This window comes from Phytophthora cinnamomi (assembly GCF_018691715.1).
Source record: "Phytophthora cinnamomi strain GKB4 chromosome Unknown Contig46, whole genome shotgun sequence".
Taxonomy (NCBI): Eukaryota; Oomycota; class Peronosporomycetes; order Peronosporales; family Peronosporaceae; genus Phytophthora; species Phytophthora cinnamomi.
This window is the reverse complement of record NW_027150979.1, coordinates 635,327-651,981: the sequence shown is the minus strand read 5'-3', so window position 1 is coordinate 651,981 and position 16,655 is coordinate 635,327. Positions and strand designations below refer to the sequence as shown.

General features: G+C 49.9%; 2 protein-coding genes across 2 annotated transcripts; both read left to right on the top strand.

The window, feature by feature from the left end:
• Window positions 1–1,843: 1,843 nt before the first annotated feature.
• On the top strand, window positions 1,844–2,694 carry IUM83_12760 (uncharacterized protein; the record flags this gene model as incomplete). The annotated part of the gene is made up of 3 exons (XM_067937404.1): window positions 1,844–2,104; window positions 2,189–2,493; window positions 2,580–2,694. The coding sequence occupies 3 exons, from the start codon at window positions 1,844–1,846 to the stop codon at window positions 2,692–2,694; spliced, it is 681 nt and encodes a 226-aa protein (XP_067790380.1).
• Window positions 2,695–2,955: 261 nt separating this feature from the next.
• Window positions 2,956–3,522, top strand: IUM83_12759 (uncharacterized protein; the record flags this gene model as incomplete). Its single annotated transcript, XM_067937403.1, has 1 exon — window positions 2,956–3,522. One exon carries the CDS (start codon window positions 2,956–2,958, stop codon window positions 3,520–3,522), a length of 567 nt encoding a protein of 188 aa, XP_067790407.1.
• Window positions 3,523–16,655: the final 13,133 nt, after the last annotated feature.

The window sequence follows — 16,655 nt, the reverse complement described above, 5'->3', positions numbered from 1 at the left end:
GATATATGGACTACTACGCGCAGTGGTTTTACCAGCGAGCTGGCACTGGTGTATCTTCTACTCAGCTAAATACTGCGTTTGACCTACAGCTGTCGGCAAGCGTGAAAAACGCTAATGTAGTTGCTCTACTTCCATTCGGGGAGACCTCTTCAGGCCACTTCAATGCCTCTACCATTCAGCAATTCCAAAGTTGCTTCGATAGCGCTCCTTGGACCGTCCAGCCTGGTTCGTCGATTCGTAATTTCAATGTACGTATTGGTAGTCAGCAAGTGTTTGATATCAGCTATGACTATGATTTCCAAGATTTCATTAATGAGTTCTCTAAGCTCGGCTCGATCAATGGTGACCAAACAAAGGAGTTATCGAACGGCCTTATTGACTACCAAACCTGGCAGCAGACTAACCGTGTCCTCGTAGCCGATGTGTCACGTTTGACCGAGAAGGATGTTCCTCAGAGTATCCAGGTAATGGGGACGAACGCCTCGACACAAGGCTGCAACATGTTGGTTCTTGTTGGATTCGAGAACGAGATGACGTTTAATAGACTCACAGGTGAGCTTTTAGAATATTCTGCTAACTAAGTTCTCGTTTGTAGGATCGAACGATTATATAATCGCCTTTCTTTAACATAATTCTATCATCATTGGTCTTGACTAATAGGAGCGTCTTACCTGACCCACGAGCGATTTGCTTAACTTTTATATCGATACTAACCTGGGACACGAGTAAGTGTAAGACTCCTCTATCTGTGAAGTTATTCATAGTTATGCTAATGATTGATTTGCTTTTTCTAAGATCATGAATGCCCATAATTAAATATTATTTTTTCAAATATTTCCTGATGCCTATCTATATAGATAGACTGGATAATAATCATGAGTTCATTAACGTTTGGTAAGCATAAAGGAAAGGTTATTGAAGATGTATATGCTTCTGATCCAGGCTACTGTCGTTGGCTGCTGAATCAAAAGATTCTAATTGATTCGAACCCTGCGATTGCTGAGTTTATTAAGAGCAAATTCACTAATGATGACGGCTCGTTCCTAATGACGTGGGGAAAGCACAAAGGGAAGACTATCCAACAAATCTATTCATTCGATTGTGGATACATCGATTGGCTAAAGAAGAATGACTTTGTTAATGAGAAGATGCCCAAGTTGTTAGCTGCTCTAAATGAGCTCTAAGCTAATGGTATTTTTTTTGAAAAAAATAGAGCCTTGTTAGCTTGATAAAAAAATATTTACAATTTATGTGTGCTTCAATAGCCACGCTCTATCCATTGCTGATAGGTGTCTTCTTTCCCTAAAGGGGTCAATACCATGCTTCGGGATATGATATTCAGTTGTAAATGATTTATAATCCGGATGATGGCTCTCAATATGACAAAATGGCTTATTAGGTGCCTTTTTACATTTCCTGCCTGAACTTGGAATAATATATTCACACATAATTATGGTTGGATCGTTGGATCGTATATATGATTATTTATATCTTTATATTTTATCTATCAGGATGGATCGTTCTTTATATTCGAAAAACTGGCAGTCATTTGTGCATTAGCTGAAACAATATTTAGAAGTATTGTAGCGTCTGAAAAATAAGAGAATGCTCCTTTGCATCAGAAGGTATCGAGAGGTCTTGCCCATTTTTTGACTACTTTTGGTATTCGACGGTTATATTACCTGTAGGTGGTAATATATTCGTTGAAAAAAACGGGCGGTCATTTGTGGTCCGGAATTACTACTCTCAGGTGACAGAGATTATTCAGTCGGACCAGTGCGAGAACCATTGCGTGCAAGGCAAGGCGAAGGAGTTAGAGTCTCTGCTGTGCTCGCTGTCACAGATGTCCAAGCAAGAGAGGAATACTAGCCTGTACACTCTCCTGACGGTGCTCATGCAAGTGCCAGTCGACCGCAAGCGAGGAAGCGGCGAACGCGAGAGGTTCCACTACTACCTTCCATTCGTTGGTCAAGTCTGTTGTCCAGTGTTCGCTCGCTGCTACGGAGTAGTGCCGATGACACTTCAGCGCTACAAGAAACTGATTCGTGACGGTATCATGGCCGTCAAGGACCACGGGAACAAGCTCAACAAGAACGCGGCTCAGGTCGACATAGTTTGGCTAGTGAAGTGATTTACCAGCTTTGCAGAGGAGGTTGGGGAGGTGGTCCCAGTGCGCGTTCGCATGCAGAAAAAAATTGACGGGACTGTCCAGAAATACTACATCAGTGACAAGTACACACTGCTAGCTTTTACGTGGGATGTGATCTGGGACGAAATGCACAAGTTTGTAGAGTCCGGCCTCATGGTGCGCCAACCCGCAAGCCCTACGATGCGGAAGCTTCTTACGCTACACTGCGCTGCGATTCGGATTCGCTCTCTGCGCAGCAACGTCCGTGATATTTGCGCTATTTACCACGCTGGGATGCGTGGCGGTGTCACGACAGACAAGACAGAGGCTCTCGGTCGCCATACCGAATCTGCTCGGCAAATGCGGTAAGTTTTGTATGGGGACGTAAGTGACATTTTGATTTATTTGGAATAATTAACGTGGGTGTTGGTAACATTTTGATTACTTTTAGGCGCGAGTACAAAGGTGACAAGTCTTCCTGCTCTAGCGAGCACGCGGTGATTGTCATGGACTACCCTCAAAACTTGACTATCCCAAGCGTAGCCAATACGCCGTCTCAATGGTAGTTTTGCTCGCTGCTGTCTGTGAGCTGTTTCGGAATTTACTACGAAAATGATGGAGGTCAAAATGATGGAAGTCAAACAAACTACATCTACGACGAGGGTACCAGTGGCAAAGGCAGTGATCGAATCAATTCGATGTTGGCTCATTTTATAAATGCAAACCTCGTACCGTCTGGAAAAACGAAGCTCACTGTGTATGCAGACAACTGCTCGGGTCAAAACAAGAACAACTATGCGATCAAGTTCTTGCTGACCCTCGTTGACATGGGCATTTTCGAGCACGTGGAATTCACGTTTTTCGTAAAAGGCCATACGAAAAACTCGTGCGACCGTGGCTTTGGCCACATCCGCAAGCATATGGCCACCGCTGAGTGCTGGACGATGAGTCACGTCACTGGTGCTGTCAACGCGGCCACGTCGAACTCTGTGACGGTGCATGTTCCGCGGGGCAGCGATCTATTCAAGTCGTACAAACCAGTGTTGACTGAACTGTACAAGCGCCTGGATGGCGTGCAGCAATACCAGATATTTTCTATGGATAGTGCTAAGCCAGGTACTGTGGTCTGCGTGAAGGGCCCAAAGTCGGATGTAGAAGAGCAGGATTTACGACGAAAGATTGGCGGAGTATTGATGGCGAAGGAGAAGGTGGAGCGAATTATGACAGACGACATCGAAGTCTTACCTCCGCCGCCAGTAAATGCCGAGAAGAAAGTGCAGATGTACAAGTCTATTAGGCCGTACGTCCCGGACGAATTCCAGAACGACCCTTTATACGCAAAGCCGAGTGAGAAAGAGGGAGCTACTGCAAAGTCGGCGAAGCAACTCGCTTAGCGCATCGAGCTGCGATGGCGGCGGCAGCCAAGAAGAATCAATACGGGCGTGGAATGGCTGACGACTCATCCGACGCAGAGCCGTTTGGAAAGAAAAAAAACAGCGCAAAAGAAGAGAGGAGCGCCAAGCAAGAAATCTGCAGCAAAGACCAAAAAGCGCAAGTACCCAGCATCGGACAGTGCAGATGCGTAGGTATGAAAGATATGTCCACCATTTTGTTGCTTACGTCCACTGGTAATTCAAAACGTTACTTTGTGACTGAAGTCAAAACTTGGAAAAATATTTTAAAAAATTACCCCCATGGATTTGTAATGAACAGAGAAAAATGTTATTTTCGTGATGTTAGACATCGATTTAGTTAATTCTGAGATCACCACTAGATTCCTCGCGTGATTTTACTCTAGAAAAACAAATAAAAAAATGAAATCTCGACTCGAAAATGGAGATAATTTTTTGACTGGCCTCGTCCTCTGCTTCATATTCATCAATTTGGCTGTGGTGTAGCTCAAAAGATAGCTAAGATAGCCCTCGTTCCAACGGTGTCCCTAAATCGCGATTCGTACTTTGATTGATTAGTAATTTTTTGTTTGCCGTTGTCTAAAATAGCAACGCTATGTTAACCGAGATACGACGTGTTGCTTTCAGCGTTCATGTAGTGGGTCTAACTTGACTCATTTCTTTTGCTTACACGTTGCGCTACGTGTATGAGGAAGCGTAAGTACTTAGTAATTACTTGAGTTAATTATATTTGAATACACAAATATAATTTAAATCAGATAAGACTCCAAGTGCATTAGATTAGGTAAAATGAGAACCGTATTGTTTGTAAATTGATCTTCCTCCTAAATCTGCTAAAACTGTTTATCATCTATGAAAGGGGTTGGCAGCGGCTGGCTGTCAGAGCCCCGCCAATATGCATGTCTCTAATTGGTAAAAAGATGCTGCTTTCTACCAATAGGATCTTTGGGTAGGTGTGGACCACTCATTGTGGTGGCCCACTTCAATGTATCCATTAGTGAGACTTACACCAAGGTGAGGAAGCATCTAAAACTTTTAACAGATATTTTATCTGTTAAAATCACAAGTGGCTACAAGCCACTTGTGCGTGTAACCCCGTTACAGGTTACGATTGGGTGTTAGATTCAGGCTGCGGTTATGGACTAACCGCCGATGCAACGCTGTTTTTGAGCAAACGGCCGAGCCAAGAGTTGGATCCATACAGCTCTATTTGAGTAGTCCGGACGGAATTCGTCCTTTTAAGTTCAATAATATGGCTTTCGTGCCGAAAGCAACGGCAAATATACTTAGTGGATATTGGCTAAAACGAACAGGCTACCAAATAGTGGAAAGTATAGACGGGAAGTACACGTTTGTACTTTGGAAGCATAAGTTGGCCTTTGTAGCCATTGCAGTAAACGGGGCCTACTTTGTGCAGGCGCGCACGCTGAGAGACAGGCAAATAAACTGCTCTGCAGTAAAGGCAAAACCGATTGCACCATTAAAAGAACCAGGGTACAGACAAATAAAGGCTGCTTTTAGAGAGTGGCCTGTAAGATTGGGACACCTCAATAGATACAAACTAATAGAGGTAATGAATGGAAATCTGATACCAGGACTACCGAGCTTTAGTAAAGCAGCACTGACGAAGTGCCGTTCTTCTGCCATACATGCACCGACATGAAAATGCGCAGAATGAGTTACAGAAATATGGTGGGATCTAGGGACGATAAACCTATCAGCACCATACACATGGATACAAATGGTCCCATGATGACGTTAGGAGCATACGTAGTCCTAGGATCGATCAGATATTTTCTCAGTATCATTGACGACCAGACATCGTGGCGATGGACGTTTGTCCTCCGCAAGAAAACAGAGGTTCGGATAAAGGTCAAAGAGCTGCTACTGCAGTTGGAAAGAGAGGGAAAATTCACGATTCGTCGTATAAGATCCGACGGAGGGAAGGAGTTCGTGAACGCAGTTCTGAAAACATTCTGCTCTGATAAAGGAATAACGTTTCAGACCTCGAATATGTACAGCCCAGAGGAAAATGGAGCGGCTGAGCGAGACCATCAGACTAAGATGAGTAAAGTAAGGTGTGCGCTACGTGACGCAGAAATGCCGGCTAAATGGTGGCCGGAAGCACTGTAATACATTACGTATGTGCAGAACTGCACGCCAATGAGCCGTCTAAAGAACAAAAGTCCCTATGAATTGGTTAAAGGAGTGGGTCCAGACCCAAAGACACTCCAGGTATGGAGATGGGTGTGTTTCGCTATGTAGCAGAGGTTGTACGAATGGATAAGAAGCTATCCGCACGGGCAATCAAGTGCAGATTCCTAGGAATATCTGAGGATACTAAAGGATACCGACTGTTTGATGTTTACAACAGCAAGTTCCTAGTGTCCAGGTCGGTAACATTCGATACAGAGAACTGCTTGAGCATAATTACTCGGTCATTTGGGATAAAACCAGATCAGCTCAGCAAGGAGGAGCTAAAGGAGATCGATGTACTGGATACATTATCCAACAACGATGTGACCAATGTGGAAGTTCCTGTGATTGAACAACCGAGGGGGTCATCAGGAGCAGTGGGAGCTAAACGAAAGAAGAGACAATCGTCAGTACCAGTCGGAGCTAAGCGCAGATCCAGCCGGATCAAAGCCATAAACGCGCAACGCCCAACCCAACAGGACGGCACACGGATCATTCCTGTGTTGTACTCGGACTACAAGTGCTTTCAAACCCACATCGATAAAGAAATTGCAGTAGATACAATTGCGAATAGGATCTCAGTTCCCAAAAGTCTCCGGGAGGCACTAACCGGAGAACACATGGCACAATGGAGAAAGGCACTGGATTTGGAGTACCAGTCACTACTCGATAATGGAACATGGAAGTTAACTCGGCTGCCTCCTGGCCAGAGGCCGCCACTATGTCATTGGGTATTAGCAGTTAAGTATAATGCTGGCGGCACCATTGAGCGGTTTAAGGCTAGTATTTGCCGCGATGCAGCCCGGCCGTGAGGCTGGGCTGAGCCCCCATGGGTAGGGTGGTAGATTCGTCCCGCTACGCTAGCGTTGTCGTTGCCCGTGATCCGCTGACCATTCTAGCCGCGACGCTCGTGACGATTTCTTAGCACAAGCGCATGTAGAGCTTGAAAGTGTCTGAAACCTGGCGGCCGTGGAACTGGATCATCAGCGCGTCTACTCCGGCCCGGTACATATTCGTTGCTCGACCGGCTCTCAGGGAGTGGGTACCGAATCTGGTCGGGTCCTCACCGATGGCGCGCGCAGCGCGTTGAACTGCTTTTGCTGCATGGGCCGCCGTCACGTCGCTTGGCCGACCATCCTCGCCTGTGAATACGGCGGCTGGGATCGAGGCGGGGAGTCCCTCCCTTGCTCGGAGGAGGAGGAGTGCGCCGAGCACCGGGCAAAGCACGGGGTGGCACTGGGCGTGCCATCATCCGCGTTGCCGGGGCCCCACCCTGGTTGGTGTTGGAGCCGTGGAGGTGAACACACACCGCTGAGGTCGCGCTCAGGTCCATCGTGGGAGTTCCGGCCTGGTCGATGGTTGTGATGTCGCCTGCCTTGAGCGAGAACCAGGGAAACGACGTGCATGTGATTGCGACAATCTCGGAGTGTGGCGGTGCGGGCTCCAAAATCAGAGAATAGCCTCGCGGCTAGACCTTGATCTCAGATCACTCAACCCAGAATCTGATATCAGATCTCAGATCCCAGGCTGGGTGAAGCGTGTGTTCCTCACTCTTGCAATGCCTTGACTTGGTTCTTCCTAAGGCTACGCTGTGGGTCCAGACATGCGTCGGCCACACCAACTGTCTCCGAAATCGAACGTTCCCAGTTGCCCCCAGACGAAACTTGCTCCTTGCTGGGAAGGCCCTTGTGCGCACGTGCGAAGTCCGCTGTGCCCCATTTTCTTGAATATAAACAGCCCACTTCACACACACTTAGTCCACTTCTCTTCTCAGGCCCTTGGACTCTGGGCCTTAACAGCCTCCTCCTTGCTCAGCGACTCCGTCTCCGAGTCGCTTCCAGTCACGACACTTCCTCCGGCGGCTCAGACTGAGAGCCGCTCAACGGTCTTCACTCGCCCCTCAGACCAGTGTGGCCCCGAGAGTAGGCTCGGCTTGTGCCTGTCTTGATCCAGGGTTCTCGCTCTGCACCCTGGGATTTCCGCGCACCACGCCTTGATGTAGGCGGCACAGCGAAAATGGGAACCACTATCCCAGACAATTCGCGCCACACGGATACCACTAGCAACCCCAGAAACAACTATCCCAGGCGTTGCTCTGCCAAAACCTCAGAGCGGAGCACCTTCCGCCCGAAAATATGAAGCACCGCCAGGAAACCAGTCAACCAATGTCCCGCTTGTGGAGAATACAACAACGAAGGCAAACCGGGCCGAGACACAAAAAAGCTTGGTTGTTGAACTTGAATATATTTGGAGTTAGCTGAGCTTCGCCGTAGAACACTCGCAGCGACCCCACTTGGCCTTGCGCGCGTCGCCGGGGACAGGGACGTGGTCCCTGTGTAGCAACACGCCCGTCGGCGCAAAACGAACTCCGCAGCGTGCGGTCTTCGGGACAAAACAAACTCTGGTTGACTATCACGCACATGCACATACATAGGTCCTATCAAATGAGGGTGCAGACATTGCCTGGGTACACCTTGAACAAGGACGAAATGCCCACTAGGCTACTGGCTCGGCGGCACCCGTGAATGTGCGTCGCCGCTTTAGCGGCCTGTTCCGTATTTGGGAATCTGGGTGACATTCCAGGAGGGTCTTCGCTGGGTCTGAGCTCTGAAAGATCCGCGCCGGGGCCACCTGGGGTGACTATCGCTCGTCTGATGGCTTCAACTACGAATGGGTACACCCGAGTGGCACAGCGTACTGCTTTGTGAGGAGTCGCTCGGAAGATGACGCGAGACCCCAAACTCAACTGGGCTCGACGACGACGACGACGGGAGCTTCCAGAGATAGCGTGGTGGCGTCGGGGACGGGTGTCAGGACGTACGACGGTGCTTCACCGAGCCATGATGGAGGAGGCGCGCAACAAGGAAGGATGGCACGCCAGGGCGCCCCGGTGCGTAGAGTGGAGGAGGTGTCATGCCTATGGGCGTGCGCGGCTGAGGCCCACGCCCGCTGTTGCTTGTCAGTCAAACATTTTCCCGCTAAGAACGAAGTCGAACAAGTACCGCGTACTATTCGTTTAGCCCCGCCACTCTCCTGCACCTTCCGTGAAAAGCCCCTCTGAGATCCAACCACCCTTGACCGTACTCATCAAACAGCCCACGCGTGCCCGAACCTTGGCGGGACGGTGCGCGACAGGCCCTCCATTGGCCTGTCTTAGCCAGTCATCACATGGTTACACTGATTACCCTTGGGTAGTAATCCAATTACGCCAGGATCTTGTGGCCGGGATTGGCCGGACTTGGTCTGTCTTCACTTGATTACACTGATTACTCTGGGTTGTAATCCAGATAACGCCAAGATCCTGTGGCTCCAAGTGGCCGATATCCAAAGGCGACTGGTCGGGCCGAATCTTATGTGCCAGACACCAGACACCGAAATGCCACAACGGGGCGACCCTTCAAAGCGACCCTTAAAACGGCAACCACCAACTTCAATGAGCAACTGCCGTAGATCCCAGACCGTCATTGTAGCCATCCCCACGTAGCCACCTCATTACTCTACTCGCGAAGTCTCATCCCAGGTACTGCTGGTACGACTCAGACTCTTAATCACGTCGTAGGCTCGGAGCGGCAGCTGACTTTCATCAGTCTTAGGAGCGGCACGACGATCGGCTAGTATTTCCTCGAGCTTGTTTACCGTAGCATCCGCCTGTAGCTGAACCAAATTCATGAGGGACCGTTGGTCATCACTTGGCTCCGAAATCGGCCTTTTGTTGCCTTGAATTGAGGTTTTCTGCTGTGTGTTTTCTTGGTCTTCGGGCACGGTGTCTGGCTCTGGAGAGGAGGGGATATTGCCAATAAGAAGACCTTCGTCTCCACCAATGCGCAAAGCTTGCGACGCTTCAGTGTGTGTGTTGTTGTCAGCGATGTCTACAAAATGTGTTTGAAGAGAAGGTCCCTCTCGAAGATAGGCGTAGACGAACCTAAGGCGGAAGGCTCAACAGAGACATTGCCGCCTAAGATGCTCTTCAAAGCATGGAAAACGGCTATATCCATGTCTGCATTGCGCGGGTCGGTCTTGTTAACAGCCTTGATGCTTTTATTTTCCTCACGTGACAGCTTAACCCCTCTAGCCCCGCCGCCTGTATTCTACAGGATATAAAGTTTCGTATCCTGTATTCTACAGGATAAAGATATCGGTAAATCAGTCCCATACTGAAACTAAGATTGGCTATACAAAATTCAAGTGATGCGTTCCGGTATAAAGTCTTACAGTGTTGTAGCTAACCTCGGGGTAATTATTCGTGGCCAGCAATTCTCGAGATTTAGAGACTCCCCCGCGCGCGCGATTTTCGCGCCATTCGAGAATTTGCCGGCGAGGACAGTCATCTGCAATGGGGAAGCGGCAGCATATCAAGACAAATCACGAAAGCATGTACTGGTGAGGGTACGTATCCAATGCCGTTTATAATGAATAAGCATTCTAACGGTACAGTAGTTCTGTATGACGAGGTGCCTCCTCCCAAACGTCAAACGGCTCCCGCCAAATGCCTCCCGCGCCTGGCCCGACGCCCAAATCTCCTGCCCACATGGCCGCGCATTTGCTGACGCCTGCGAAGTCTCCTTCTCGGACACCGGTGAAGTCACCGACCACAACGCCGTCCAAGTCGCCGACCACGACATCCTCGCTTGCCCCAACGCCCGCGAAGTCTCCTGCCCGGGCCGCCGCGTGCTTCCTGGCGTGCGTCACCGACAGTGGTTACTATTACCGGTACGACAGGTTTGTGTGTCTGTACGACACAGGATATTTACTGACTGAGCTCGTGGCTAACTTGTATAGGACCGAAATCGACCAAGGGCGGCTCAATAGCCACTCTGTCAATCTAAATCAGGGTCCCAACGCGGTGCGACGCAACGTGAAAGAGGTGTGTGAAGGCCTACCTAAACGACGTCATATTATTACTAACCGCTTCTACCTAGTGTCATGTTGCCGTCTATTCTGCTGCTACGAGGGCTACATCTTGTCGCCAAGATCCAAACCAACCGAATCGGCTACGGCAAGGATATTCCAGACAAGCAAGCAAAGTGCCCGAAGTCAATAGAGGGAGACTCGTACCGCATCGCCCAACCAAAAGCAGAGCCCAGCTTGATCGCTGTTTCCTGGATGGACAACAGACCGGTGCTTTTATTGCTACATGATGTAGTACACAAGTAACGACACTATCACGACGTGTTGGTGCAGCTATCGTTGAGGTACATGCGCCCCCAATTCGTGAAAGACTACCAAGACGGCATGCGATGAGCTGCCATACATGATCAGCTGCGATTGCAGAAAAATTCAATCCAGGTATTAATCTTTGCCATACTATCGTGTATTCTACTATTGTTTGCCATGACAATGATCCAGATGACACTGCTTAGTGTGGGGACAGCCGACCGGTAAAAGCTCCGTGGAAAACGGCTTACTACTGCGTGGAATTCTCGAAAACGAATGCAAGAGGAGAGCCAAACGACGGAAAAGGTCAGATCTATCCCTGCGAGAAGGCGTGACAGCATGGCCCAAGGGCGCCCACGAACTCAGCTATGTGCATCCAGATTTGGCACGACCTTTGGTGTGGAGGTGCCAATATCCCCCCCCCCCTGGTTTGAAGACGTTCCTGCTTCGCGCTCCGTGTAGAGGTCTGCGTAATGATGAAGGTGGTGGCGTTGTGGGCGACAGTGAAGGTGAAGAGGCTCACCAGCGGCGTCCGTGGGTGTCGAGAATATGAATGGTGTGGTGAGTGAAGCGAGTGGTAATTGAGCTTGTAATCAATTGAATAATGAACGCAACTCCACAGTGAGAGTGATTTAAATATGTGTTGTCAAATTCTCTACAAACTCACCGCCGTGTTCAGGAGAATACAGAGTAAATGATCAAGCTTGCCACCTCAAAAATCCATCTTACCATGTATGACACACGGTAGATAACAAGGGGGGATTGTGAGCCTTCAGAAAATCCGCAAATAGTAAACCCAAGTCATTTCGTTATCCTGTAGAATACAGGGTAATATCTGCCCAAAATCGCGGGGCTAGAGGGGTTAAACCAGCTAGGCTGGCCGGTAGATCCAACGACACGGTTATCGTTAAAAACAACAATGAACTTGTACGCAACAGGCAAGTTGTTCTTCTTGTCGACGACTGCTTTTTCACTCCGAGACGTGCTGCTACTACACAGCGTCTTGAAGTGCTAGAACACTCGCGTGTTGAGAAGGGCTACAGACCCCCCCTTCTCTGCTGGGATATCCACCTCAGCTCGCCATGCCTCGAGGAGCTTCAGGATCGCCGTTGTAGTTCAGTTAGGCCCTCGAGACCGAGATTCACCCTGTTGCTTCTGCTGATTCTTCTTCGACATGAGTCCTTCTCCGGGCTGATGGCAATATCGGGCCATATCTTGATAATGTCGGTGTCGACCACAAAGCATCTCAGCAAGTAGAGATGGAACGTTACAGTTTACAACGTTATTCAAATGAAAGTTGATTAACTTCGAGGTTGAAAACCACGGTTTAAAAATAGAAATTTGCAACGGACACCAAAGATAGCAGTGCCCCGAAAATCAAAACTAAGTAGAATCGTCTACGAACTCGTTTTCCGGACCCATGACGCTCTCAGGATATTCCTGGGGGTGCGCGAAATCGATCCATGTAGTGGATGTAGCCGCTAAATTTATGTAGATGTACGCAAACTTCTCCACCTTGTCCTTGATCAACCGGTTTCGCTTCTTGCTGTGGATGAAATCCAGGATGCTCCATGCTCGTTCACTGGCTGCTGAAGACGTTGGTACTCCTAACACGAGTCTCGCGAGTTCGTACAGCTTCGGGAACCCACTCTTGTATGTTTGTGCGTTGTCGCCCCACCAGTGACTGGGTGCGGCAGCTGCATACTGAGTCTTATCTTCAGCTGACCAACCCCTTTTTAAACTACCAAATGCGTACAATGCCGCTGTAAAGGAAGATTCAGATGTGTCACCAAGCAAATTTGCGCGCCTTGCAAAGCGCACCGCTGCCTGAACACTTTTGTTCATGTCATCGTCAATGAGATCAGTCGTATTCGTGGCCGATCCAACAAGAACGCAATCTTAATCGCGTCAGTGCGCACGAATCTCCACCGGGCGTTAACGCGGTACTTTATCGATGCCTGTCATTGGGAAGTGCTCTGTTGTCTTTGTCATAGAGATCGAGAGATCGAAGGCGACGAAACCGCGCGTACACTTTGACGTTGGGCATTGGTCCGACTCAAGCTCCCTCAATGCTTCCACAATAGGATCAATTATTTTCACAGCATGCTCCGAATTCTGCCAGAACATGGGGACTTCGACAATAAGTGTCGCTTTCTCGAGAGCTGCTCTACTCGGAGTTGTCGAATTGTAGCGAGCTAGCATCCCATTTTCCTGGTCACTGAACAGGTTCTTAATTATTGTCATGTTGCTCATCACACTGCGAAGACACGCGTGCACAGTGTACCAGCGCGTCTGAATCGGTACAACGAATGCGCGGTGGCGATCGCGACTCGGTAGCGTTGTCGTTTGATGCAGTAACTGGAATCGATCAGCTGCCTCGCCGTGAGCATGAATAATTTGCGATTGTAGGCTCCGAAATTCACCTAGTAGAGCGTGATGATCCCGAACAAATGTTGTAACAGTCACACATTGCTCGCGAAAGGTCTTAAAAAACGTAAGCTTGAATATGTCCTGGATTAGGAGGTTGACTGTGTGGGCGGCGCAGCCATCAGCAAATACGGGTACCTTGACCTTCAAACGATCCCACGCGTAGACCATGTTGCTGGCATTGTCCGTGATAACTCCGGCCACCAATGCACCAGTCTCGTTTGGCACCTCATAATATGAGGTCATATATTATATGACATGCTCCACCTCTTTAGTCATTTATGCGCCTGTGTGTTGTTCCGTTCCTGTTGACAAGGACGACCGAAACAATGCGGGCATTCCAGGAGCACCAACCATGAAATTGACGATACTTGACTTGTTTGTATCAGTCCACGCATCCGTGACAATTGATACCACACGCTTCTGCTTAATCAACCAACTACGAATTTCCGGCAGTTCATGCGCATGTCGTTCAAAATCGAGCCTGTTAACTTGTGACGCGGCGGCGACCGTATTCCAGGGGCGAGCAACTCAATAAACGGTCGAAAGAAGAGTGATTCGACTAATACGAAGGACAGCGCGCACCCAAACTGTAACGGGGTTACACACACAAGTGACAGCAGTCACTTGTGCATGACAACGGTCACAAGTGACAACTGTCACTTGTGCATGACATTTGTCACTTATGGTTTTACAGATAAATATCTGTTAAAGGTTTTAGATACTTCCTCACCTTGGTGTATGCCACAACAATGGATACATTGAAGTGGGCCACCACAATGAGTGGTCCACACATACCCAAAGATCCTATTGGTAGAAAGCGGCATCTTTCTACCAATCAGAGACATGCATATTAGCGGGGCTCTGACAACCAGCCGCTGCCAACCCCTTTCATAGATGATAAACAGTTTTTAGCAAATTTAGGAGGAAGATCAATTTACAAACAATACAGTTCTCATTTTACCATAAACTAGCTACTTGGTGTTTTATTTGATTTATATTATACTTGTGGACTCAAGTATAATTAACTCAAGTAATTACTAAGTACTTACGCTTCCTCATACACGTAGCGCGACGTGTAAGCAAAAGTAGTGAGTCAAGTTAGACCCACTACACCTGGTAGCACTTTGTAGTCTGTGTAACGACCGACTACTTGACGTTCGTACAGGGTGTACGAACGCGGAGCCGAGAACCCCATGAGCACGGAGGTGCCCATGGAGAGCTCCAATACGCCTGCAACGCATGTTGCACGCGCGGACTGCCCCCACCTGTCAGATCCAGAGTGGGAGGCCCTCCAACGACTGTCAACAGTCATTGGGGAGGCGGCGATAGCTATGATGCTGCGTACGCTATCGCCGACAGAGCAACATGGTGTTGCTCTGGGGTTCATCATGAAGGAGCAGCGCGATGCTGCTTCCTCAGTAACGGCGTCGTCGGGGACGACACCGCGTGCTCAATCATTAAAATTGAGCGTGAGCAATTATGTAGGAAGAGAGGACGAACCTCTCCTCCGATGGCTTGTCGAACTCGACACAGCCATTGCGGCTCGACGTATCGTCGACCCGTTGTCAAAGGTTGCGTTCGCCATGTCATGTCTTGGCGGACGCGCAAGGAGTTGGGCGTATGGACGCCGACTCTCCGATCCTATGTGCTTTAGCACGTACGAAGTATTCAAAGAGGAGCTCAGACAAGCGTTTGAGAGCCCGCAAAATGAGTTCCGGTCGAGGGCGGAATTCCCCGACCTGCAGCAGGGTAAGCATGACGTCCATGCTTACGCGCAGCGTGCACGGTACTTGGTATCGAACATCGAGACCAACCCGATAGACGAGGCGACTAAAGTCGTCACGTTCATGAAGGGACTGAGAGATGGGCCTGTGAAGACCTATCTCTTCCGAGAGTACCCGAGTACTCTCGAAGCAGCGATTACTCTCGCAATGCAAGAAGAGTTTAGCCTGCGGCAGGCTGAACTGCATGCGAACGTGCCGAGGTCGCAACCGCGCCCGGCAGTGAGCACGGGAGGTCCGGAACCAATGGACCTCTCGAATGCAACGGTTGCTGGTCACCAGCAGCACGGAAGTAATGTGCGATGCTTCCGTTGCGGAAGGATCGGTCACTTTGCCAGAGAGTGCACAGCTCCCGTGCACTACAATGGTGGCCGTCGTGGCGATGCCGGGCATCGCCGCGAACAAACAAAAAACGTGAACATCCAGTAGGCGCGGGGCGCCCTACTGGTAATGCAGTCACGCGTGCCGACATCGGGCACGCGACACTGAGGACTGCAGCCCCCAGTGAGACTAGCTCTCGCTGCAACAAGCAAGATGACAGGCCGAACCTAGTCATCTTGAAGGTAACGTCGAAGAGAGCGAGCGACTCTCTTCGAGCGTTGGTAGATTCGGGAGCGTCGAACAACTTTGTTCGACTGCGGAGTTTACCGAGTCTTGACTTCGAGAAGGTATAGGTTCCTCGAAGTCTTCTGGGAGTTCGATTGGCAACAGGTGCCATCGTGAGGACCGAGAAGCGCGTCGTGAATGTGCGCTTCTCGTACAAACAACGGGTGTTTGTGGAACACTTTATCGTCCTGGACCTGGACGATAAGTTCGACGTTGTTATGGGCATGCCGTGGCTAGCACGGCATGATCCGGTAATTGATTGGAAGAAGCGCACGCTCGTGCGCTTCGGTCGCGACTTCGGAACAGAGAGCGATGGCCCTGTTACCGCAGCGCACGCACCAGCAGGTGCGCGCGGCTCACCAGTCGAAACAGCGCTTAATGCCGCTGTCCCGGGGTGCCCAAGGGGTGCGCGAGGATGCGCACAAGTGGGATCCACGTCGGCAATGCTGCCGACGTCGGAAGGAAAAGATGTGTCGGTTCCGGGAACCAATACCCACGGTCAAGCGTGTAAGGGACAGTCCCTGACCCGAAGAGGTAAGGTCGACAACGACGCGTCGGCTCCGGGAGCCGACGCACCCTCGGTCATGAGGGGCTCCGCCAATGAATGGCGTCGAGGTGACAAAGGCGTGTCAACTCCGGGAGTTGACGCTGCAAACAGTGCGGACGGTTGCAAACGTCCCGTACTCACGCAATTTGTATGCTGTCGTGCAGCCGGGCTGCACGACGTAGCGCCATGCGATCAAGCTGGGCTTGATATCGCGCGCCCGCAGACAGGGTCTGCCGGCGAAGGGACACATTACCGTGCAGCCGGGCTGCACGAAGGAAAATGCGGTCAAGCCGGGCTTGATACCGCGCGCCCGCGGACAGGGTCCGCCGGCGAACAACCGTCCATGGCCGGGCCTGGACCAGAAGAACCACCGTGCGGAGCCGGGCTCCGCACAACAAGAA